Source organism: Neomonachus schauinslandi, chromosome 2, assembly GCF_002201575.2.
Source record: "Neomonachus schauinslandi chromosome 2, ASM220157v2, whole genome shotgun sequence".
Taxonomy (NCBI): Eukaryota; Metazoa; Chordata; class Mammalia; order Carnivora; family Phocidae; genus Neomonachus; species Neomonachus schauinslandi.
The window spans coordinates 37,076,873-37,102,918 of record NC_058404.1 but is presented as its reverse complement, the minus strand read 5'-3'; the positions used below and the strand labels follow the sequence as shown (position 1 = coordinate 37,102,918).

The 26,046-nt window shown below is 39.0% G+C and overlaps 1 protein-coding gene across 1 annotated transcript in view; it reads right to left on the bottom strand.

Moving 5' to 3' along the window:
- IDO2 (indoleamine 2,3-dioxygenase 2) overlaps positions 1–25,096 on the bottom strand; it is a 58,979-nt gene extending 33,883 nt beyond the window's left edge. The window contains exons 1-2 of the mRNA XM_021681528.1: positions 24,824–25,096; positions 6,406–6,501 (exon numbers count right to left, since the gene is read on the bottom strand). Of these exons, the coding sequence (XP_021537203.1) occupies positions 6,406–6,501; positions 24,824–24,922 (195 nt within the window). The 5' untranslated portion in view covers positions 24,923–25,096. The remainder of the gene's footprint in view (positions 1–6,405; positions 6,502–24,823) is intronic.
- Positions 25,097–26,046: the final 950 nt, after the last annotated feature.

Sequence of the window (26,046 nt, the reverse complement as noted above, 5' to 3'; positions counted from 1 at the left end):
TATATCATGATAACTGATAAGGCAAATCTTCTCACCTTGCTGTTGTTAAATATACATATATTTGTTAATTTACTATGTAACATGGCATGATAAACTAAACATTATCTTACTTTCACAACTTCCACATCTTTTTTTTTTAACATCTTGTTTAAAATAAATATAGAATTTTAACTCCATCATCATGTTAATGCACTTTGGCCACAATACTATGTCCATACACACACATGCATGCACAAATTATTTTAGAAATTCCTTCTTATTTCACAGACACATTAGTAATGATTACTAAGAATTAACTGTACCCCCCCCCCCCAAAAAATTGACCATATATTTCATTAATTTCATTGTTTGGGGATGTTTCTTAAAAACTCATTTTTCATCTTTCCTGAGTCCTTTATTCTGATTTAGATTCAGGATGCTAGAATAATTTTTGAACATTTGAGACAAAGTGCTTGGATAGTATATTTTCTTATTTCTTGATTTGACTGATAATTTACTTTTTTTAGTTCTTATGGATGGTTAATAAAATCTGGGTTCTAAATACCTTTTCCTAAAATTTTATTAATATTCATACATCATCTTTAAAAAATATCAGTATAGACAGACATATATTTATTTTATACTTTGGATTATAACCCAATGCTACTTTATTTACTTGCTTGCTATATTGTTCTATATGGGCCACTGGGGGCTCTTTCAGGTTTGTTTCTGTGTCCCATTTGACATGTCCCAACCTTTCGTGTTGTTTGTTAGCATTCCTTTACTTTCCAGCAGTGCAAGATGTTTCATCTTGTATTTGCCCTGTCCCAAGTTTATAATCAGCCTTTTCTCCAAGGAGCCCTAGTTCTTTTTATTGGAGAAGGGTTATTTGTCCTGACACTGGGCTTGCCCATTGCTCCTGGGAGCCACCACTCCTAGGTCTTCACAGGGGACAAAGCTAGGAACTGTGCCGTGTGCATGTGTGTCCACACATATTACATATATCCATATCCATATAATATTGATTTATCCGCATATGTTTATCTATTTACCCACATATGTAATGCTAAGCATGACTTGATACTCATGTCTCCAACTCTAATCCAGGGCCACAGGTTGATTCTAGCCTTCCCCTTTGGCCAATTTATAACTTTCATCTCTGGCAGCAAAGTATCATCCACCATCCAACCCCCAGAAAAACCAGTTTCCCAACTAGAGTATAGTGATTCTGTGCAATTCCTCTTGGGTTTGGCCATACAGATTGCAGCCACAGCATTGTTTCCCACCAGGGCTTAGATCAGCTCCTTTCTCTCCGCCCCTTCCTGCGAAGTTGTCATACATCTGGAACACAGTTACGCTCGTTTGTCATAGTCTGCATTCCATCCCGAGATTCCCCCCCAGTTCCGGTTAATTTTTTTTTTAATTTGCATACAATTCTCCCTTTGTGATATACAATTCTATGGGTTTTGCCACCACCTGAGTACCCCACAGAACAGTTCTAACATCCTAAAACTCCTCCTGCAGTAGTCAACCACCCACTTCTTCCTCCTCAGTCCTTGGTAACCACTGATCTGTTTTTGGTCCTTACACTTTCGTCTTTTCGAGAATGCCATTTGAACGGGATTATACAATATACGGTCTTTTGAGTCTGACATGTTTCATTTAGCAAAATACATTTTTGACACTGAATAGCATTCCATTGTGTGGATATAACTCGGTGTCTCATCCAGTCAGGGATGTTATAACAAAGTACCACAGACTAGGTAGCTTATAAACAGTGGACATTTAATTCTTACAATTTTGGAGGCTGGAAGAGCAAGATCAGGGTGGGGTGCCAGCATGACTGGGTTCTGGGGAGGGTCCTCTTCTGGGTTGCACACAGCTGTCTTCCTGTTGTAACCTCACATTATAGCTAAGGAGGGCCAGATAGCACTCAGGAGCCACTTTTATAAGCACACTAATCCTCTTTATGAAGGTTCCATGCTCATGACCTAGTTACATTCTGTGTTGGTCAGTTTAATGTGTCGACTTGACCAGGCTAAGGCATGCCCAGATAACTGGCAAAACATTATTTCTGGGTATGTCTCTGAGGGGGCGTTTTTGGAAGAGAATAGCATTTGAACAGTAAGCTGAGTAAAGAACATCACGCTCAGCGATTTGGGTGGGCATCATCCATTCCATTAGAGCCTGGATAAAACAAAAAAGTGGAGGAAGGATGAATTTTCTGTCTGCTTATGCTGAGACATCGGTGCTCTCGGGGCTTGGTGCTTGGACCTTTGGACTCACGCTGAGATGGACACTGTTGGCTTCCTTGGCTCTCAGCTTTCCTCGGCCCCTAACTTGCAGGTTGCAGCCTCCATAGTCATGTGGGCCCGCCCCTCCTAGTAAATCTTTTTCTCTTTGTCTCTCTATATCCTATTGCTTCTATTTCTCTGGAGAACCCTGACTGAATCACCTCCTCAAAGCCCCACCCTTTAATCCCATCACATTGGGGATTAGGAATTCAAAATCTGTGTTTGGGGGCAATAAAAACGTTCCGTCCACGTACTCAGTTTGACTATTCTCCTGTTGAGAGACAAGCTGGTTATTTCCAGTTTGGGGGATTATGAATAAAGCTGCTATAAACAGTCACATACAAGCTTTTCCACGCACATCAATTTCCAGTTGACTTGGGTAAATACTTAGGAATGTGATTGCTGGGTCTTATGGAAAGTCTATATTCAACTTCCTAAGAATCTGCCAAACCATCTTCCAAAGTAGCTGTACTATATTTTGCATTCCCACTAGCAAAATGAATGAGTGTCTCTTTTGGTACATATCCCCATCAGCACTTGGTAATGCTGAATTTTTTTTTTTTAATTTCAGTTGTTCAAAGAGGTGTTAAATTGTCTCTTAATACTTATTATTATAAATAATCCCATTACTCCATAAGTAAACTAGTTTTGTTTTTTATTGTTTCCTGATTAAAACTTGCGAAGTTTTCTTCTTATTCTAGAAAATTTGAAATTTCACAAGGATATCTGTATGTGTCCCCCGCACCCCCATTGTCTTTCTGATAAAATACTCAAATCTTTCATAAGATCTGAAAAACTTTGTTCTTACATGCTTGAAGCTTTGTTTTTTCTCCACCTACACCTCTCTGCTTTGGGAAATTCGATTTAGTAGAATTTGGGTCATCCATTTCTCCTTTTCACATACTTTATTTTCCTGAGAGTTGGCATTTCTTTAATTTTTGCTTTATACTTTATGAAAAGTGTGTCCTTTTTCTATAACCAATGTTTCTCTGATTGATTTGAATTTATATTGAGTGTTTTGCTTTCTTATTTCTTTGCTCCCCCATTAGTTCCTTTTATGTACAATTTCACCTATTTTTATGAAGTAATACACTGGAGACATTAATTAAAATTTTAAAAACATTGATCCCATCAGAGCCATTAGTTGTGAATGTCCAGTCCCTTCCTACTGTGTTTTGACTTATTCCTTCTCTTCATATTATATGGTAATTTGGTGTTATTGATTCATGTTCAGGAATGGTGGTCAGTTCTATCAGAACTAGTAGCTATTAAAGCATCCCTTAAAAAATAAAAAAATAAAAAAATAAAGCATCCCTTAATCATGTTCCCAGAATGCTGCTGAGTCTTTTCTTGTGCAGCTTCCTGTGAACAGGTCAATTGCCTGTAGTGTTCTGTGGGGGTGGAGTGGAGAAAGGGGATTCTTTCTGGAATAAGATGGATGTGCCTAAACCAATAAGCAAGTTTTGTTTGTTGGTTGGTTGGTTTTTTACCAAAATATGGATAGGTTTCCTGGAGCTTTCTAAGAGCAAGGTGGCTTGCCTGGAGGTACTTTAAGATCAAAAATGTAAATCCAATTATTGTGTTGTTTGTGCCAAGTAAAGGACTCAAGAGAACAATTTTTTAGTCTGTAGCTCCATGTATGGTCCTGGAAGCCATAATATTTGCTTTTCATGACTGATTTCCAATTGATTCAGTCTCAGCCTGTGCTGGTGACGTCTTTTTTTTTTTTTTAAGTAATCTCTACACCCAATGTGGGGCTCGAAACTACAACCCCAAGATGAAGAGTTGCATGCTCAACCTACTGAGCCTGCCAGGTGCCCAGTGAAGTCTTAAAAGTGGTTTCATGTAGTTAGATGTTTTATTAAGTAATTAGAAATGTAAAGACTGGCCACGACTGTTGTAATAGTTTCCTAGGACCACCTCAACAAATGAAGACCAACTCAGAAGCTTAAAACAGTAGAACTGTATTCTCTCACAATTCTGGGCAATGGAAGTCTGAGATTAAGGTGTTTATAAGGTTGGTTCCTTCTGAAGTTTCTAAGGGACATTCCATTCCATGTCCACTTCCCAGGTTCTGGTGATTACGAGAAACTCTTGGCACACTTTGGCTTTTAGATGATCCATCTCTCCTATCTCTTGCCTCTGTCTTCACATGGTGTTCTTCTCTGTGTATCTGTGTGTCTGTGTCCACATTTCCTTCTTCTTATAAAGACACCAGTCATATTGGATTAGAATGCAACCTAATATAGTATGACCTCAGTTACCTTGATTACATCTGCCAAGACCCTATTTCCAAATAAGGTCACAGTCCTAGGTTCCAAGTGGACAATTTCTGGAGAGACACTATTCAACCCAGTAGAAGTGTCAGGGGATTATTTTCACAGTTGCACTAAACTCTTTCCCGAACTTCCATGTTTTCAGTAGCCAAAAGTTAGCTGTACACTCCCGGCCTTTTCTCACTGATATTTAACATATGAGAAGCACCAATTCAATGAGTTATTCACTTCACTCATGATAGTTTAATCAAATAAAGCCTAAGGAAAGCCTGGTGCCGAGATCTGTGTAGTTAACAAATTGAACCTTAATCTGTCCTACTACAAATTGTTCCTGACTCCACCTTGCTTCTATGCTCTGCTATCTGAGACAGGAGAAGGAGGCTACAAAGGCTCAATTTGCTTTGGTTGAATGCTTTGCATGGGTACCATACACTCTGATATAATTTGCTTAATATGAAACAAACGTTCTTAAAGTTTTATCCACCTTTGGTACTTTCTCTTGTTTTCCTGCACTTAAAGATATTTTCCTATTTTTCTTATTTTTGTGTTTCTTTGGTCATATTAGAGACTTTATGCAGCAGGAAAATAAATTCTTAGGTTTAGTTTGCCATCTTCATAAACACTGAAGGCAGTCTCTTTTTTTTTTTTAAAGATTTTATTTATTTATTTGAGACAGAGAGAATGAGAGAGAGAGAGCACATGAGAGGGGGGAGGGTCAGAGGGAGAAGCAGGCACCCTGCTGAGCAGGGAGCCTGATGCGGGACTCGATCCAGGGACTCCAGGATCATGACTTGAGCCGAAGGCAGTCGCTTAACCAACTGAGCCACCCAGGCGCCCACTGAAGGCAGTCTCTTGCATCTCTTACAGGATTTCCAATCTTGTGCCTGCACTTAGCAGGCATCTAGTAAGTACTTTTAAATCCATTAGTGTTTATAGATATTAAATATATTTAAGTCAGTGATGGAGAATTTGGGAGAATGGAAAACCTTTCTTATATCTCTGAAACCTCATGGCACTCCAAATTGGTGGGATTAAAGCTCATGGAGAAGAGAGTAGAGGGAAGTATAAATATATATTGAACACTGTTGAATGGCAGGGACTTAGGAAGTCATTTAGCCCTTACAACAATTCTATGAAACCAGAACTTCTCCCCTTCTGTAAAAAAGGAGGCAGAATTACAGGGGTGAAATAATTTCTTTACAAGTTGGATAGCTACTATATGATAAAACCAAGATTCAAACTCAGGTCTTCCTGAATCAGAGTCTATATTTTCTTGTTGCATCTTCTTATTATTACTGTGGGATACTGTCAGTGCTCTGGGGACAAAGAAGTTTCACTCTTTCTTACTCACTCTTGGAAATATTGCTCCTCTTACCAATTATTTCTGCAGAACCTACCAACCCGACTTTATAACTCAGTAATTCTCTTGACCCAACTATTCTATGAGACCCCGATGGTAAAATCAAGGGAGAGGAGCACTAACCATGTGACATGCAAGGAGGACACTGAGAATTTCATTGCTTACCCTTCTCCAGCTAGAGCTTATCCATCAGCTTACCTATAATTCCTAACCAGACAGCCTCCCTTCTCTAAACAAATATTTGTCCAGTGCTTAATATGTTCCAGAAATTGTTTTGGGCAGGCTCTGGGAATTTTAGGGAAATGCGTGTGTAATATGATGTAATATCATTCCACTCTTCAGGAAAGGTGAGGTAGCTTTCTTGGTAATTTCAGTGGCAATGATGGGTGTCCCTGGGTCCACTGACCCACTATCATAATGCTGGTAAAGATATGTGGTGTGGGGTTGAAAATAGGATGGTGAGAAGAACTTAAAGAGAAGAATAAAAAAAATATACCTTGTTCACTCGAGCTTGAAGCTGGTGACTCTCAATCAAATGAGGGAGTTCGTTGGCAATTTCCATCCAAGGCCTAAAATGATCTGGAAGTTCTTTCTGCATTCAAAATGGAAACATCTCAGTATTTTAGACCTCTTGGGGAAGCAGCCTGCGGGAGTAGCTGCTTACAGATTTCATTTTTAAATTAAAATTCAGGTCAGTTCAGTTCAACAAATATTGAGAATTCACTCTATGCTGGGCCCTATGCTAAGCATTGCAAACACACAGACGACTGAAATACAATCCTTGGGCTTAAGGAGCATGTGGTCTAGTAAGGAGAAAAAAAATGTAGTTAGATATATCCCAGTGCAGCGTAATATGTTCAATTACCGACATGTGTATAAGCTTAAGAACTTGCAAAGAAGAGGAAGTTGTTAATTCTGTCAGCAGTTGTGGGAAATTAAGGGAAATATTTGTAGAAACATGACAAGTGGGGCCAGTGTTAGAGTCTGAAAGTGACTTTGCCAGGGGAAAATTTGAAAATGGGAAGGCAGTAAAACAGAAGACACAGTGGATATAGAGATAACTATGATTCCTGGGACTACAGGTGACTCAGTGTTATTGGAATATAAGCTCAGGAGAAAAAGTGATTGATGATGAGACCAGAAAGTCAGATCAAACGTGCTTTTTAAAAGTACATAAGAATTTTCTTTTCATGTAGTTGGTAACATGGTTTGATTTGAATTTTAGAAAGATAATTTTGTTTGTAAGATTTGAAGATATAAGGTCAGATTAAGAAGGCTTTGAAGTACTATTTGGGGACTAAATTTAGGCAATGACATTGAATTTACAAAGGAAATATTCAAGAAATATTTGGAAAGGGACACCTATGTGATCCAGTTGGTTAAGTGTCCAACTCTTGATTTCAGCTCAGGTCTTGATCTCTCAGGGTCATGATCTCAGGGTGGTGAGATTAAGCATTGAGCTCTGCACTCGGCTAGGCGGAGTCTGCTTGTGTTTCTCTCCCTCTACCCCTCCCCCTGCTTGCACTCTTGCTTTCAAATAAATAAATAAATCTTAAAAAAAAGAGAAATATTTGGAAAGTAAAATTAAAATGATGAGATGATTAAATTTAGAGGTGGGGGCTAAGGGCAAGATGACTTCTAGTCTAATAGCACTGCCTGTGCTGGACCCAGGGTTTAGACAAGTAGAACATAGGCTGAATTTCAGCAATCCTAACTCCATCCCAGGAAATGACACACTATACCTATTGTTGTAAATAAACTTATATTGGAACATAGTCACACTTGTGTGTTTACATATTGTCAATGGTTGCTTTCACAATACAGCAGCAGAGCCTCGGGTAGTTGTGACAGAAAAATTGTATGGTATGCAAAACTTCAGGTATTTATTATTTGGCCCTTTACAGAAAAGTTTGCCAACTCCCAATCTATCCCTATGGTCTGGGCCTCCTTTTTCAGAGTATAAACTGTGCAGCTGAATGTTGTGTCTCTGGGTTAAGAAGGAGAGGCCGTAAGGATGATTTCCAGGTTTAGGAAATAGGTTACTGAATGTAGCGATTGGAACACAGATTGAAACAGAAATGCAGGGGATGTCAAAGAGAAGGCATAAAAATCGTGAATTTATTCTTCAATATTTATAGCCTAAAATGTCTGTGGAATGTCAAGATATGGCCACATACCGGGCAAGAGCATTTGCAGTTTGAAGTTCAGGATAAAAATTAGTATTAGAAATGCACAGTTGGGAGGCATAACTGTGGTTAAAAACTCCATATGTAGTTAAAACCACAAGAGTGTATAAAGTCATTCAGGAGAAGTCCCAAAGTGAAAGGAGAAGGCCCAGATCATCACACTGGGGAATAGTGACAAAGCAGGCAGAGGAAGTGAATCCAGCAACACAGATCAAAATGAGGTTCAATGGGCCAGAAGAGAATCATCCTACAGAAATCAATACTTTAGAAGACATTAGAAGACATCAAAGAAGGGACTCATCAGAAGGTCAGGCGTATCAGTAGAAAGTTAAAGGAAGATTGTCTCCTTTGGAAAAAAAAATTAAGGTACTCATGTATATCAGTCTTTCTATATGTAGAAAGTTAGGTCAGAGTCATGGAAGCAGGGTTCAAATTTTAGTGTGTTGAGGAAGTGAGAACATAGAGAGCGAAAGCGTAAATTACTATCTTTAGGAGAGTCTTAGGCATTAGCAAGGAGGCATGTGGGTTTGAGAGCTATCTCAATTTTAAAATGAGAACCTTGAGCAGTTTAGTCTTGAAAGAGGAGACTTTGAAGATAAAGGACAGACAGGAGTAACCGCAGGCAGAATGTCACGGAGGAAGGCGAACAGGGGAGTAAGAGGCCAAATGAAGCATCTGGCTTTGAAGTGATAGAAGGAGGAAGTCTGGAGTTTGAGGAAATTTGCTCTTTATGAACTCAATTTCTCATTAAATGGGAGTGAAGATCAGGTTCTATGAGTTGAAGAAAAGGGTTGGTGTTTAATTATAGAGGGGAGAAGGAACAGGAAATTAAACATAAAAATACAAGCAGTACCCTATAATATGCCTTATATTATGTACGTTATACTATATTATAATGCTATATAAGACCCAGTGCAGTTTGAAAAGTGTAAGTTTGGAGAGGTATGGAACTATAAGTTACCTATGAATCACTTGTCGGAGGTGATCCCCTGTCAGAATCTGAGACAAAATTGGCTTCAAACTCCTAATTAATTCATAACCTGGGTGAATCTAACATTCAATCCACAATCTCTGAAAATTAGACTTTATTTAATCCTCTCTTTTTTATCTTTAAAACTGAATCAGTTCAGGACAAACTGAGAACCCCCTACTAGCTTTCACAACAAATCAGATTATACCAGCATCATATTATTTTTATTTTTGCTATAGATTGAGATGTCATGGAAAGAAAATTCCATCACACTCTCCTCAGGTGTTCCTTTTTTTTTCCTTTAAGATTTTACTTATTTATTTGTCAGAGAGAGAGAGAGAGCACAACCAGGGGGAGAGGGAGGCAGAGTGAGTAGCAGGCTCCCTGCTGGAGCCAGATTTGAGACTCAATCCCAGGATCCTGGGATCATGACCTGAGCCAAAGGCAGACGCTTAACTGACTGAGCCACCCAGGCATCCCATCCTCAGGTGTTCTTCACACAATACCCCGGCTTCTGGGAAGGAGTCTACCTTGCTCTCCCGCTCTTTTCCCTGGGAGAAAAAGTTTATAAGCATGGTAGTATAACCTTCCCCAGCAGTGCTCAGCAGTAGGTGCAGAATTGAAGAGGGCTGATAATTATACTGACACAAGTTTGGGGATTTGCAGAGTGGTGGCAGAGTTGAGAATATTAGCAAGAATAAAGGGAGAGACATCTATGGTAAATGGACTCTGAACTAGCAACTTGTTTCTCAATTGTATGATGCATATGTTTTTTTTTTTTTTAAGATTTTATTTACTTATTTGACAGAGAGAGAGGGTACAAGCATGGGGAACAGCAGAGGGAGAGGGAGAAGCAGGCTCTCCACGGAGCAAGGAGGCCGATGCAGGGTTCGATCCCAGGACCCCGGGATCACGACCTGAGCTGAAGGCAGACACCTAACCGACTGAGCCACCCAGGTGCCCCAATGCATATGTTTTATGAACAAAAACTGAATACAATTTTACAGAGACAATGGAATATAATCTTCATAAAAGAAAAATCAAAGATGCAGAGTCATAATATTAAAAGGGTCCTTTTAAAGTGGGTTTTTAAGGGGCACCTGGGTGACTCAGTCGGTTGAATGTCTGACTCTTGATTCTGGCTCAGGTCTTGATCTCAGGGTCATGGGATTGAGCCCCACTTGGGGCTCCGCGCTCTGTACAGAGTCTACTTGTCCCTTTCCCTCTGCTCCTCCTCCCCCACTCTCTCTGTTCTCGCTCTCAAATAAATAAATAAAATCAAAATAAAGTGGGTTTTAAGAAGGAAAGTTGTAACCAAATCATCACCTCCAGCCTTCTTTCTTTGATGCCTAGACAAGGAGTCCTACTCTGAAAATTAAATGAAGGCGTCCCGGATTTCTGCTTTCCTCACCTGCATGGAAATCCTTACATACTACCTTTTGCCTTCAGCGAGGCTGCAGCGGAGTATTTCCTTTTTCTTTTCCCTTAGATTCCTAGAGGAATCTCTGCCTTCCTCCTGTTTTTTCCTCTCCTTTCTTTAAAAAGAGGGAAACAAACCATAGGAGACTCTTAAAAACATAGAACAAACCAAGGTGATGGAGGGAGGTGGGTGGGGGAGGGGCTGCCCAGTGATGAGTATCAAGGAGGGCACTTGATGTGATGAGCACTGTCATAGTAAGTGATGAATCACTGAATTCTACTCCTGAAACCAATATTGCACTTTATGTTAACTAAATAGAATTTCAATAAAAATTAGAAAAAAAGAAAAAAAATCAAAAGTTCTAATGTTTGAGTTTCTGTATATCACCCACAAACACAAGAAAACCATGAGCTTTTGCAATCATCTGGGCTCTCAAAGTGTGGTCCCTAGTCCAACAGCCTGGGAACTTGTTATAAATGCACATTCTCAGGCCCCACCCCAAGCCTACTGAATCAGAGACTCTGTGGTGGGGCCCAGCAGTGTGTGTTTTAGCAAACCTTGCAGGTGAAGCTGATGTACTCCAAAGTTTGAAAACCGCTGATGTGGGGACCTTGAAAATGATCAAGAAGGGGAGAAAGGATTTTAAAGATATTTCATAATCTATTAAGAATGTAGCATTTCTTTTTAGCTTTTTCTCTAGAGACGGAAAAAAGTATTGAATTATTAATTATTTTTTCATTGTCAGACTTTTTTTTTTAATTACAAGGTAGGAGACAGGATTAGCTGATGAGTTTTTCATGAAATAGCACCCTTTTCTGTCAGTTCACACATATCTAGCACATCTGTTTTAAAACTTGTATGGTATTCCAGTATTCTATTAATGAATATTACTAATTGTTTTTAATTTTTCACTATTAAGAAATCTGAAACGGTCATCCTTATACATGTAATTTTGGATATTTTCTTATTATTAGAACAAATTTCTGAAAGTGGATTTGCTGGATTAAAGATTCTTCACATGGAAAGGTTGAAAACTGCTTCTTGATTTTCTAACAGAAAAATTACATAAATTTATAATTGTAATTATAGTATGTAATATATAATGGGAGTACCAGCAGCTTTACCAAACTTTTTTTCATTTTGTTATGTTTTTAAAAATTTTATTTTATTATGTTATGTTAATCACCGTACATTACATCATTAGTTTTTGATGTAGTGTTCCATGATTCATTGTTTGCATATAACACCCAGTGCTCCATTCAATACGTGCCCTCTTTAATACCCATCACCAAAAACAAATAATACATTATATGTTTTTTTTTTTTTAAGATTTTATTTATTTATTTGACAGAGAGAGAGAGAGCGAGAGAGGGAACACAAGCAAGGGGAGTGGGAGAAGGAGAAGCAGGCTTCGCGCCGAGCAGGAAGTCAGATGAGGGGTTCGATCCCAGGACCCTGGGATCATGACCTGAGCCAAAGGCAGAGGCTTAACAACTAAGCCACCCAGGCGCCCCTGTTATGCTTTTTAAGATAGGATATGTATTATATTATTGTATTAAAATTCTATAATTATTTTTTTAAAAGATTTACTTATTTATTTGAGAGAGAGAGAGAGTGAGCACACAGATGGAGAGGGAGAGGGAGAAGCAATCTCCTCGCTGAGCAGGAAGACTAATTCGGGGCTCAATCCCAGGACCCTGGGATCATGACCTGAGCTGAAGGCAGATGCTTAACTGACTGAGCCACCCAGGCGCCCTATAATTATTTTAATATTTAATAAACTTATTAACCTCACAAGAAATATACCTCTTTTGGAAATGATGATTAAAAATAATGCAATCAGGGGCGCCTGGGTGGCTCAGTCGTTGGGCGTCTGCCTTCGGCTCAGGTCACGATCCCAGGGTCCTGGGATCGAGCCCCGCATCGGGCTCCCTGCTCGGCGGGAAGCCTGCTTCTCCCTCTCCCTCTCCCCCTGCTTGTGTTCCCTCTCTCGCTGTGTCTCTCTCTGTCAAATAAATAAAACCTTAAAAAAAAAATAATAATAATGCAATCAATGTTTATGGTAAAAGTCCAAAAGCACAAAGTTTATAAGGTGGAAAGTAAAAGTACCCTAATTCTCATCCTCCCATCTAGTAATGATAACACTTGCAAGTTTCTTATGTAGTTTTCCAGAAACTGTACATGCTATCACACTATTGTGTACATTTATAATTCCATGGTTATTAACGAGTTTGAATATCTTTTCATATGCTTTGATCATTGCATTTTGTGTAGATGTGTGAAACAGACATTCACAACAGGGTAGTCAAATGGACCAGTATTTTCATTTATGCCATTGGGTTTTTACATTATGCTTAGAAAGTTCTTCTCATCCCAACCGTATTTCTTTTAGGCTATTTCTAGTTTAATTGTTGATGCTTACATCTGTAATCCATCTACATTTGCGTTGTACATGTTATGGGTTAGAACATATTATCAGGGCGCCTGGGTGGCTCAGTCGGTTAAGTGTCTGCCTTCGGCTCAGGTCATGATCCCAGGGTCCTGGGATCGAGCCCCTGCATCAGGCTCCCTGCTCCGTGGGAAGCCTGCTTCTCCCTCTCTTCCCCGCTTGTGCTCTCTCTTGCTCTCTCTGTCTCTCTCAAATAAATAAAATCATAAAACAAAAGAACGTATTATCTCATTTCCATCTTGAAATAGAGCTCAGAGATGTTGGATGGCTTTCTGCTTTCCTGAGATTACACAACCTCCTCTGACTCAAGAGTTCAGTGCAGTTAATACCGCCTCAGAGTAAACACAGGGAGAACGGTGGACACAGGGGGATAGAAGATGGGTGTAACTGGATAGGAAATTGAAATTTTGTGTGTTTCTCTTACTCTCATTCCAATAACTGGAAGATCCAGGACTAGGATGGACATAGATAATGAAATATTTGGCCTTCTTTCCTTTATAAAAACCAATTTCCTATTTTATGTTATTCTTTTGCTAGACTTACACATCTATCAAAGTATAATTTTCAAAAAGTTAAAAAAATTACTGACACAAATAGAGAATGTATGTCCAAAATACATTTGGTTCCTTAATGAGGAAATCAGCAGGATGGTAAAGTTGGTTCAAAAGCACTTGTTAAACTGGGTGTTCACAGAGTTTTAAAAAAAGAATGTTGAAATCAAATTATTAGGCTTAATAATAACAATGATCCAGTTCATGTCCATAACTTTAGGGGTATATCTTCTACTCAACAGAAATTAATTGTAGCTTTTTGTACAACAATCAAGTTAATATGTAACCTTATAGATTGGGCCATAATCAATAGTAAGTAGCATATCAAACAAAGGGACAATCCTTAGACGAATAAGTAATTCTCAGGTGAGACTGTTAGGGCTCCAGGATGGTATTAAATGAACACACAGCCACCCTTTTGCTTTATTATGGATAATTTTTCTCAATACATTTATAATATAAAATAGAGTAGACTTCTAAAAGGATCTATCTTATAGGAATAATAAACTCTTTTAGATTAGCACTTAGGTTAAGTTAACTAAAACTTCTGGTTAAGAAAATAACACGGAAAGTTTAAAAATAAAAGTTTGAGTAAAAATAAACCAGGGAAATATCAGCAAAGCTGGATGACAATATGAATATTGTAAAAATCAGAATTTAAACTATCAGACAGATTAGAATTTGAAGCAGATGGCTATAAATGAAATAAAAGATTTTGTGTCAATGGAAAGCAGCAATCTGACATTGCAGCAAAGTCAAGTGAGGTGAAAGAAATTACCGGATGGCTTAAGAGATAGGTAAGCAGCATGAGGGACCTTGCAGACTACACCAAAACATTTGGTTTTGTTCTAAAGAGTAGAAAGATAATTTTAAAGATTGGAGTGAGGAAGCTGGATTTTCCTTTTAAAAAATCACTCTGACTGCTGTGCAATATGTTGTATAGCTGGGCAAAAGTGGAACTGAGACAAGGTAGAAGGCAATAGCCCAAGGGTGGATACCTAGGAAATACATTTCAGAGATAAAGCCGAATCCACTCATTCTCAAATGAATCATTTGTGACTAGTGAAGATTATTGTGAGGCTCAGGTGAGAAAAAGTAGTTAAGGTCAACACAGGCAGAGTACCAAGTGAGCATTTACTAGATAGTAACTACTACTATTATATATTATAAAGGGGTTATAATAGGAAATAAGAAAAACTCAACTCTTAATGAAATACAGGAATGAATTGAATCGCCATTTCGAACACTAAAAGATCTTTTTTTTTTATCTAGAAGTAGGAAACTTAAATGAATCAATCAGCATAGAAAAAAATAGAAAATGAAGTTAAAAACTTACTAAAATTTCTCTAGTCTCAAGAGGTCTCAGGACATATTTATTTTCTGTGTGGAGCATAGAAAAAAATGAGACAGCATCTAATGAATCTTATGAAGATAACAACTTCAGGATAGTCCTTGAAAGAATAACACTACTGTTATTTATGAATAGAAAAGGATAATCCTGGGGCACCTGGGTGGCTCAGTCAGTTAAGCATCTGCCTTCGGCTCAGGTCATGATCCCAGGGTCCCGGCATCAAGTCCCACATCGGACTCCCTGCTCAGCAGGGAGTCTGCTTCTCCTTCTCCCCCCACTCTCTCTCTCAAAAATAAATAAAATCTTAAAAAAAGAAAAGGATAATCCTTAAATAAAATATTATCTAACTGAATTCAATAGTATGTCAAAAGACCAATCAATTTTGAGCATTGTTGTGAGTATATTTTAACATTAGAAAGTTATTATTATGCATGAAATCAGGAAAACCTAGACAAAGAATACAGAAGATGTTTGGAAAAAATATTTTCATAAGCTGCTGGAGGACATACCAAAGTATGGCTAAAACGCTTTGAAAGAGAAGGGACTTTTTTTTTTTTTAAAGATTTTTTTTTTTTTTTTATTTGAGACAGAGAGAATGAGAGAGAGAGAGCACATGAGAGGGGGGAGGGTCAGAGGCAGAAGCAGGCTCCCTGCCGAGCAGGGAGCCCGATGCGGGACTCGATCCAGGGACTCCAGGATCATGACCTGAGCCGAAGGCAGTGACTTAACCAACTGAGCCACCCGAGAAGGGACTTGACAATAAATCTTTTCTTTTCTTTACTTTTTTTTTGTTTTCATTTTTGTTTTTTCCCCTGAGGGATGGTTAAATAGATTTGAGACGGAAGCTGAATAGCAATGGATAGCAGCTCCCATAGAGAGCAGTTCACCTTCTCAGGCCCCTCTCTCCACCTAGAATGGGAGCACGGTCATTCCCCATAATAAACACTAGACAACTTTATTAACTTTTTAATAACCAATTAATAACTTTTAATTGGCACTAAAGTAGTCTATCTAGATGCCCAAATCTTTTGTTTTGGTCTTCTATTGTATTCTAAGCATCTACCTACGTGCCCTTAAATGTAGAAAATAGAGAAAAAATACTAAGTTGAAACAATGAATAAAACGCCAGTTAAAAAAAAAAAAGAGAGAGAGAATAGTAAATCCAGATAAGGTCATTAATTTGACACTAGAGAGAGAGCAAATGGTTGGCGGTTAGAAAGTAGGATCAGAAGAGTTCTAAACAGCTGCCCTCAAAATTAGTTAGTGATGAAAAGATATTTTCAGGAACAAGTAACGGAATTTTTGTGTAAATGGTTTGGTTTGAATTAAAACATCAAGGGTGGAACAGACACACAAGTTTTATGTATCAGTTTTATTTATGAGAGGAAATTGAAACTAACCCAAATGTCCAATGCCATTTATTTATTTTTATTTTTTTAAGAATTTATTTATTTATTTACTTATTTGAGAGAGAGAAAGTACAAGCAGGGGGAGCAGCAGAGGGAGAGGGAGAAGCAGGCTCCCCGCCGACTAGGGATCCCGATGTGGGGCTCAATCCCAGGACCCTGGGATCATGACCTGAGCCAAAAAAAGATGCTTAACCCACTGAGCTACCCAGGCGCCCCAGTCCAATGCCATTTAAATTGCAGTGTTATATCATGCAAATGGGATTTGATGAAAGCATTAAAATTATGTTATTAAGACTGATTAATTTTAGGCAAATGTTTATTTTATAGCATCGGGTTAAACATGCAGAGCGCAGGTTTGGATATACAACAGGATTACAACCTTACAACTTTGCAAACACACACACACACAAACACACACACAGTCACATACCCAAACATACACACCCTTAGGTAAATTGCCCTCAAACACCAAAGGTATTTTGATTCTGTGGTGGAGCTATGAATAATGTTTTATATATTTTTAAATTTTTCCAATATTTATTTAATATGCTTTTATTAATTATGTAATAAAATAGCCACATTTAGACCATTTTTCCATAAAATCATTCATTGTGGCTAATGATAAGCCATCATACTTCAGTAGTCTCCCAATTTCTAAAGATTAATAGTAAATAAACAGTAAAAAGAAATGTGAAGTAAAATATCAAACAGTGGATTGTCAATTTATGGGATTTATTAATCTGAGATTATATGTATTTGAAATAATTTAATCAATAATAAAGCCATACAATTATTAAAAGTAGTTGGGAGATATTCATGGCAACTATGTTTCAAAATCAAATTAAGAAGCATAGTTTGATAAATATTGGCATAACTATGGTATGAAATGGGATCAAATATTCTATTTCAAATTGGTCATGATTTAGAAATTCTGGGCTGTATTGTCCTAACTTACCCTGTTGTCAGTAAGCCCCAGGGTCTGATTTGGCCCAGAATTGAGTTCTAGACCCAAACCAGAGTGTCAGAATTATAAGGGGCTTTACAGATCAGTAATATCTAACCTTTACTGATTTCTTACTTTCATCCTTGCAGCATACCCATGAAGTGTTATCCTCACATAGAAAAAATCAGGTTCAAAGAGACGAAATACAACTTGTTAGTTTTAATACTGGTTAAGAGCTTCAGCTAGAATTCAAACTCAAATCAATACGACTAGTATAGAGCTTGCCTATGCCATTAATCAGAATTTGTCATTATCAATTATCCGCTGTTTCTTAACTAGAATTGTTTTAAAAGAAGAAACATCATGGACTGCAGAGAACAATTTCGCAAAGATCCAAAGACTTCAGCTGAAAAAAAAAAACGAAGAAAGAAACTAAAATCTGATTTTATGGAAACATCTTTCAATTGCAAATTATCATCACAACATGAAATTTTTGTTTTTATTTCCAGTCAGAGAATAAAAACACAGTCAAATTTCTTGGTACTTATGTGCTTTCAAGAATGTGTCTTTGCTCCTCTTCCCTCTTCCTACTGCAAAGGCCACCATTTCAGCAACATGGTTCTAGCATATCCTTTTAAATTTCTGCACAAGTCACTTCTTTCCCATGTAACCGTGGTCACATAATTACTGCCCATATGATGTTTTATCATATTCCAACTTTCCTCTGACCTTAAAGGTACAATTTTACAGCAGAGGATGTGACTTTTCTTCAGAATATCGAGGTCATTTGGTGAACATGAGCTAACATTATGCTGACAAAACTGGTCAATGATATTTAACTGTCCCTTGGCTTATTGACCATTTGATATCTTGCACTCTGCTTTTCACTGTCTTCACTGTCCCATGCGTGTGTGGTCAGGTCTTAGGACAATCGTAGTTCTGGTTGCTCAGGCCCCTCTCTATCTCTAATGCTTTATCTTTTCATCTCACTCCCCATGGTGGATTGAATGTATGCCTCCACACAGAAAGGAAGAAAAGAAGGAAAGGAGGAAGGAAGGAAGAAAGGAAGAAAGAAAGAAAGAAAGAAAGGAAGAAACAAAGAAAGAAGAAAGAGAAGAGAAAGAGAAAGAAAGAAAGATAGAGCCACTTGGCAACTGTGAATGTGACCTTATCTGAAAAAAGGTGTAGTTTAGTTAATGATTGCAAGATGAGATCATCTTGGATTAAGGTGGCTCCAAGGACAAGTGTCCTTAGAAGATATAGGAGGAAGACACAAAGAAGGCCACGTGAAGATGGACGCAGAGAGTGGAGCCATGGGAAGAAAGGAGAGGCCAGTAGAGATTCTCCTGTAAAGCCTCTGGAGGGAAACTAGTCTGGCCGACACCATGACTTCAGACTTGCTCTCCAGCACTCTGTGAGAATACATTTCTGTTGTTTTAAGCCAGCAAAACGGTGGTAATTTTGTCACAGCAGTCCTGGGAAACTAACAAATGCCGTGAGCCTCATTTTGAATGAAAGGAGCATATTTGTATTTTCCTATTTTTTTTCATTCTTTCTTAGCATCCGTCAGCTGGTCTCCCCGTGTTGTCGCATGTTTCTCTGCAGCTGAGATATCCTGCACCAGAAAACTCTAAGTGGCATATTGTTTAAAACTCCAGTTTCCAGAGGACTGAGGACTGTCTTGGCTATCCTCCAGTTTCCAGAGGACCGTCTTGGCTATCCCTGCTTCTAATTCCTTATCTCTGTCTGCCGGTTTCCCCTTTGGCTCTACTTACCTTTCTTGGTTCCTTTATTTTTTTTTTTTTTTAAGATTTTATTTATTTGAGAGAGAGAGAAAGTGAGAGAGAGAGCATGAGTGTGGAGTAGGAGCAGAGGGAGAAGCAGACGCCCGCTGAGCAGGGAGCCTGAGGTGGGGCTGATCCCCGGACTCCAGATCATGGAGTTAAGCAGAAGCTTAACTGACTGAGCCACCCAGGCGCCCCCCTTTCTTGGTTCCTTAATTTTGGCACAGAAATCCATACCCCATCCAACCTCCCTACCCCCAAACACATTTTTCCTTATTGACCTACTTTAACTATTACATAATCTGATCTCTTTGTCTCTCTCTCTCTACTATATTACCATCACTGCCTCAAATCCCCCTTCAACATGATCAGGCTTGCCCTGGAAATTAGGGGAGGTGGCAATAATTTCTCAGGGAAATATTTGAATATTTCCTTCCTACAACTTCTGTCTGAAAACTACAGCCTCCAATGCTACAAAATAGTACTGAGGCAATTATTCTTCTACTCCTCCTTCTAAGCATCTGGAGTCCACTGCTTCCACAAAGGGTTGTGAATTTCCACAGGACAATATATGTATCTATTTTCCCCAAATAGTTATTTGATTACTATAAAGAATAAAGTTCAATAAACTATTGGGACTTCATCACAGTGAAGGAAACAACAAAACCAAAAGGCAGCCTACGGAATGGGAAGCACCCAGATGTTTATAGCGGTATTGTCAACAAGAGACAAACTACGGAGAGAGCCCAAATGTCATTGACTAATGAATGGATAAAGAAGATGTGGTGTATATATATATATATATATACACACAATGGAGTATTACTCATCCATCAAAAAAAATGAAATCTTACCATTTGCAATGACATGGAGGGAGCTATATTGTATTATGCTAAATGAAATAGGTCAGTCAGAGAAAGACAAATACCATATAATTTCATTCATATGTGGAATTTAAGAAAGAAAACAGATGAACAAAGGTAAGGGGGAAAAGAAAAAAAAGGAGAGTAGGAAACAAGCCTAAGAGACTCTTATTGATAGAGAACAAACTGAGGGGTGATGGAGGGAGGTGGGTGAGGGATGGGTTAGATGGGTGATGGGGATTAAGGAGAACACTTGTTATGATGAGCACAGGATGTCATATGTAAGTGATGAATCACTGAATTCTACTTCAGAAACCAATATTGCACTGTATGTTAATTACCTAAAATTTAAATGAAAAAAAAAAGTTTCAAAAAAAAAAAGAATAAAGTTCCCATTGCCATGAGTATTGGCACCAGTCCTCTGCTCCTGCTCCATGGCACACATACAATGTCCCTTTTCCTTTTTTTTTTAAAAAATTTTATTTAAATTCAATTAGCCAACGTATAGTATGTCATTAGTCTCAGATATAGAGTTCAGTGACTCATCAGTTGTGTATAACACCCAGTGCTCATTCCATCAAGTGCCCTCCTTAATGCCCATCACGCAGTTACCCATCTCCCCACCCATCTCCCCTCCAGCAACCCTCAGTTTGTTTCCTTTGTGTGTGTGTGTGTGTGTGTTTTGTTGTTGTTGTTTTTGCTGGAGGACCAGTTAGGGGTTTATTGCCAAACAGTGAGAACTTCTGAGCCCTGGACAAAGATCATCTTTGAGAACGCTGAGCCATCAGAAGCACCGCCAACCTCATTAGGACTTTTGGCAAGAATAGTTCATAGGCAGTGAGGAATGTGCACTTCTCTAGGAGATGTGTTGTGTCTGGTTCTGAGCCACCATTGACAATTCTTTCCTCCATCCCTTATTTCACTGGGTTTGATAAGATGGTGATATTCCTTTTTTTTTTGCACATAAAATATGTTTAATAAATATTTTGATCAAAATTAAACTAAGAAAAAACCCCAAATAAATAGTAAGTAATGCTACCAAAACAATCCAGAAGAAAAGTAAAGTATGACAAACCAATAGCAAGAACATTAAAACTATGTCTAGGTAAGATGACCATGTCAGGGAGTCCCCTCTGTCTATCCAAACCTACAAATTAACCTTGCAAACTTGCTCAAGTTCTGTCTTCTCCGGGAAGCTTTCCCCATCACTTCTGATGTGCACCAGGTTCACCTCTGAACTTCCAATTCTGCCTTCTGCCCTTAAAGCTTCTCTTGTCCCCAACAGCTTTAGCCCCTTCTACCATTGCCTACAGGTCATCCTGTAGACCCTTTAGCATTATAGTCCACCTCCTTCAGCTAAATTCCCCTTCAGCACTAGAATCCTTTTGACAGAAAGCACCGTCCCAGCCATTCCAGATGGGAGACCTCATGCTCCTGCCTTCTTTCCATTCCTGCCGGTGGCTTTACCTCCAGGCTGTCACTGCTTCTCCAATACCTGCCACCTTCCAGACCTTGCCTTTCAGAAGTGCCTCCCCACCACCCCTCTTCAGAACCTGTTTAACAAGAGCTGGTCCGATCACATCTTTTCCCTCCTCTGAGGAAAGTCCAGCCCAAATTCCAAAGAGGATTAGAATGCAGGGACAGCACCTGATTCACAACTGACCTCAGCTCCGAATTCCTTGTCTTCTCCCTTACCCAGTGCTGCCCTTCCTTCAGGCCAGGTTCAGCAAAGCTTTTCTCTGATTAGGAGGTTTCCCCTAAGGGCAATCTTGTCGCATACTCTGTGATTCCACTGACCATCCTGTCCTCCCCGTTAGAGAAGCACCCCCAGCAGACCAGAACTGCAGGAGCAGGACTGGATTTCTCTCACACGCCACCAGCACCCACCACAGTGCCTGAAAACAGCCCGCTCTCAAGAGGTCCTTGGAGCAGGAGTGAAAAGTGAAGGGTGGCTATCAGTGGCCTTTTTTGTGGCAGCTATGCTTTACATTTGGTACATTTGGAGAGAGAGTGATTCTAATTCCATCACTTCTTCATTTATGAGTCACTTCTGGATGATGCCTGGGAGCTAACTCTTCAGTTCAGAACTGTTTAAAAAAAAAAGAAAGGAAGGAAGGAAGGAAGGAATCAAGCGTTTTTCCTGCCCTTGTAAGAGTGGTAGATCAAAATAAATAGTTGACAAGAAGTTTATGTTCATAGAAGCATCCTTTGGTTTTGTATTTGAATTATTTCCGAGCTCTACTCAGTGCTTCTTGTAGCCATTACAACTTTACTTCTATAACCAGCCTCTCAAGTGTAGACCTTCATCTCTCACCTGGACCTGCACTGTCCCCAATGCATTCTGTAGCTTCCAAGCACCGAGCCACTTAAGCTAGAGATTCCGAATTAACTGTTGGGGTGGGGCTGTGGCATCAGTGATTTTGGTGTGCAGTCCAGGGACTGCTGCTCTAACCCACCCTGCACTTAACATTCTGCTGGGAAAATATTCAAACGCCAGTTGGGTTATGAAGGATGTGAGATCCAAATTCCTGAGTCTAACACTGGAGATCTCTGTTCCATACCAATCTAATCTACGGCTATAATCTACCGTAGGCCCTTCCTTTCCTGCCAAATTGATTTCCTTGTATTTTTTATGTCTGAAGAAAAATTACTTCCCACCTCCCTCCACCCAAACACTCATACACAGGCACAGGACACATGACCTGGCAAAGGATTTTTGTGGCGTATTTATGGACAGGAGTCTGACAGATACACATTTCCCACACTAAAACGTTAGCCCCTGGAAATATTTGAGAGTGGATAGAAACAGTGGGGTAGAGTATTTAAAACGAAGCCAGTCCCCTCCCCCAAAGCCACAATATTTGCTTATTCATTAGCTTGACTGTTTTCTTCAGAGAGACTTCGAGGGAAATACTCATAGTAAGCATCTAAGCTTGCTGAAAGAATATCTTTGGGCTAGTTGACATGACAGAACAGCTCTCCCATCACTTCCCTTTAAACTAAAGGAAAGCAAAAGTCAGTGACAGACTGTGGCCTCTTTGTGGCCTTAGCAAAGTCAGTGACAGACATTTCCTAATTTGTGATCAGTTTCAACACATCTGTTGCCTGGTACCACTGGTGATAAAATCCCTCCTCATGGATGGAGCAACCTGGGGCAGCTTCTGATTAAAACTTCCTCCTTTCACCTCTTCCCAGAAATAGAGATGTTTAAAATTTTCACACAAATCAAAGGAAACTAAAACTGAAACACAGAATCACATTTTCAGAAATCTGACATATGACTACTCTAAAGGAGGCCCGGTTTGCCAGGGAATTTTTTTATATGAAGTCAGAAATGGAAATTTCTTCTAAGGGGTTATCCATTAATCAAATCACGAGACAGACATGATCTGGCTCTGGACATCACAAGCACTTAACACCTGTTATTCTTTCTCATCTAGTTTTCTTATTTATCAAAAAGGAAACACAGAGGGGAACTCAGTCATTGTGGTGTTATAAAGTTACATACTTTATAAGATTATTTTTCCTCTGCTTAGTGTATATATTTAATCTCAGTAAGAGTGTGTTAGCCTTTTCTTCCTTGTGAACGAGGGATGATGGGAATATTCCTGAATCAAGTTTTAGACACACAATGGAGTTTGTAATGAGCATTGGACTGAAGGTCAGGAGAATTGCTTCTAGTTTTTCACTGGATTTATTAAAATGTTTCATTCCACAGGAATCCAGTGGGAATGGCACTAGATCTCTATCCACTCCATGTGAAAACAGGGTCAGGCAATGCTTGTGATTCACACAGGGTTACAAGGGTTAGTAAGTGCAAGTCAGAGTGACTGACACATTCTGGTTTGCCCAGGACTTTCCTGCTTTAGCCCTGAAAGACCCACATCTTGGGAATCCCTTCAGTCCCTGGCAAAAGCAAATTCTTGGTCACCACAGTGGCAGTCAGAGAATACAATCTGTACTCTGGGCTACAACTCTACTCTCCGTAACTCCCTGAAGTTATTACTTCTAATGTTCCAGTTACTTGCAGACCTGTGGCTTGTTCTCTCAACTAACAGCTCTACAAACAGATTTTGGGACCGATGAATAGATGCTTTCTTCATCTGTATTCCTCAAATAACAATTGAAAGTAAATAAGCATTAGAGGGGGTTTTCAATAAAAGCTCATTGAATTCTAGACACTATTTAATCACAGTTAAATGACAAATTAGGCTTATGGGGTGGGGAAATTGGATCTATTAAGTTATTGTAATAACTGCAGTATTGGACCCTTAGATTCTCAACCAAGTAATTTTGGCCCTTATCTATGATGTAGTAGAAAAAAAAGATGTTAAGAACCCTGAGTACTAGTTCTGCTTTCAACATTAATATGACTTTGGCAAGTCACTTCCTTTGAACTTCAGCTAGCTCAAATATAAAAAGCAGGAAGTTGGGACCGATGGTTTCTAAGCACTCTTACGGTCTTAACATTCTAGGCTTTGGACCCCATTCAGAGGATGAACAGTACTGTTAAAGGTTAAGTGATGAAACAATTGCATTACAGGTTGTGCCTTCAGTACAATTAGGAAACAGGTATTGCTAGTTCTCAAGGGTTACTTCCTCTTCTCAGCAATGTCTGTGAATATCTGATTCCTCCCACCAAAGCCCGAAGTACCCACAGCCTCCAGTGTTCTTTTTGTTCTCCCACTAGCAAGCCAAGATAAACTGATTTGCTCCCTTAATTGATCTATAAGTTCTGTCTTTTCCTTGGTAACTACAGATTTGCTCATAAGTTTACTGGACTGAGTGGATGACAATCTATTAAAAACAGCTGGCCTTAAAACATTCCATTTGAGCTGTGCTGTGCTGTCACTTTTCTTTTGTTCATGATTACACAGGTATTTAGATCACCTGTCCCCTGACGACCACATAAATTAAGCAGACAAAAGAAGGAACAAATCAGCATCTCGAGAAACCTATTCTGCCCTGGTCCAAGGCTCTATACTTACCAGAGGATGTGGAAGAAGAAAGCCATAATCTTCAGAAATGTGAAATCTTCCTAAAGATAATAATGGTGTTGTCTTCAAATTCTGACTTGGACGCTCCATAATTTTGTTTGAAGTATCTACACTAAAGCCTGAGTTCCTGAGCTCCCACTACCCCAAATATATCAAAGATCCAGGGTAAAGGAACTTCAGAATAGCATCTTCCCGCTGAAGTTAATTCTGCAGTGCCTCAGCAACAGAGAAGGACCTTGGTCTGAGGTTGAATTCTGACTGCCATGAACTTTCTCTGACACAAGGCTGAGTAAACAATAAGAAACTGCTGATTAAAACAAACAGGTAAAACCACAGCAGAAAACAAATTTCTCCTTCTTTTTTTTTCACACAGGTGTAGTAAAAGAAGATTGGTTTTAAATCCAGACACAAATATGTTCTCCTTTGGAAAAGGAAAAATGAATTAGAATTTTGGTCATGGCTGATCCCAAATACCCTGACAGTAACCTGGTCCACAATGACTTTTGACACACTGGGTCTTTATCCCAAAGGAGTAAACTATTAAAACTGGAAGTTAGTTACATTTAGACAGATATTCCAGTGGTTGGTGTTGACTGGCAAGGAGAGGAAGACTCTAAATGCATGTCAGAACCTCAAAGGGTTCTGAACAACAACATACTCTAAAATACAATTGCTTTGATTTTCTTTAAGAATAATATTTAATCTTTACTCACAACAAGGAGACATACATATTTTTAAGTTTAACGAATGAGGTAGTGGATGTTAACAAACTTAAGAGCCTGAACAGATGATTTGATTTAACCCTCTACCTTTACCCACCATCTTTTAAGAACCTACCACTAAGATAGGTGACTTTACCTATGAAGTACCTACTAATTTTACTGATTTTACAGATTAGTAACTGGGGCACACACATGTGAATAACTCTGTCTATTGTCACTCCACTAATTATTGGCAGAGGGAGGACTAGAGCTGAGACGTCTTGACTTCCAAGCCATTGTTGTGTTCACCAGATCAGGATACCAGGCTGTCTGTTAAAAGTGCTATCACGGTTTGAATTCACTTAACTATGGAACCCATAACCCAGTTATGAGTTCCAGGCCATAGATCTGCACTATGGAAATTCTGAAGATTCTGCCTTTTGCCGAATGGACCCTGAACTTGGGTCATAAAGTTGTAAACAAATTTATTTGATATGCTTTTTTAAAAAGATT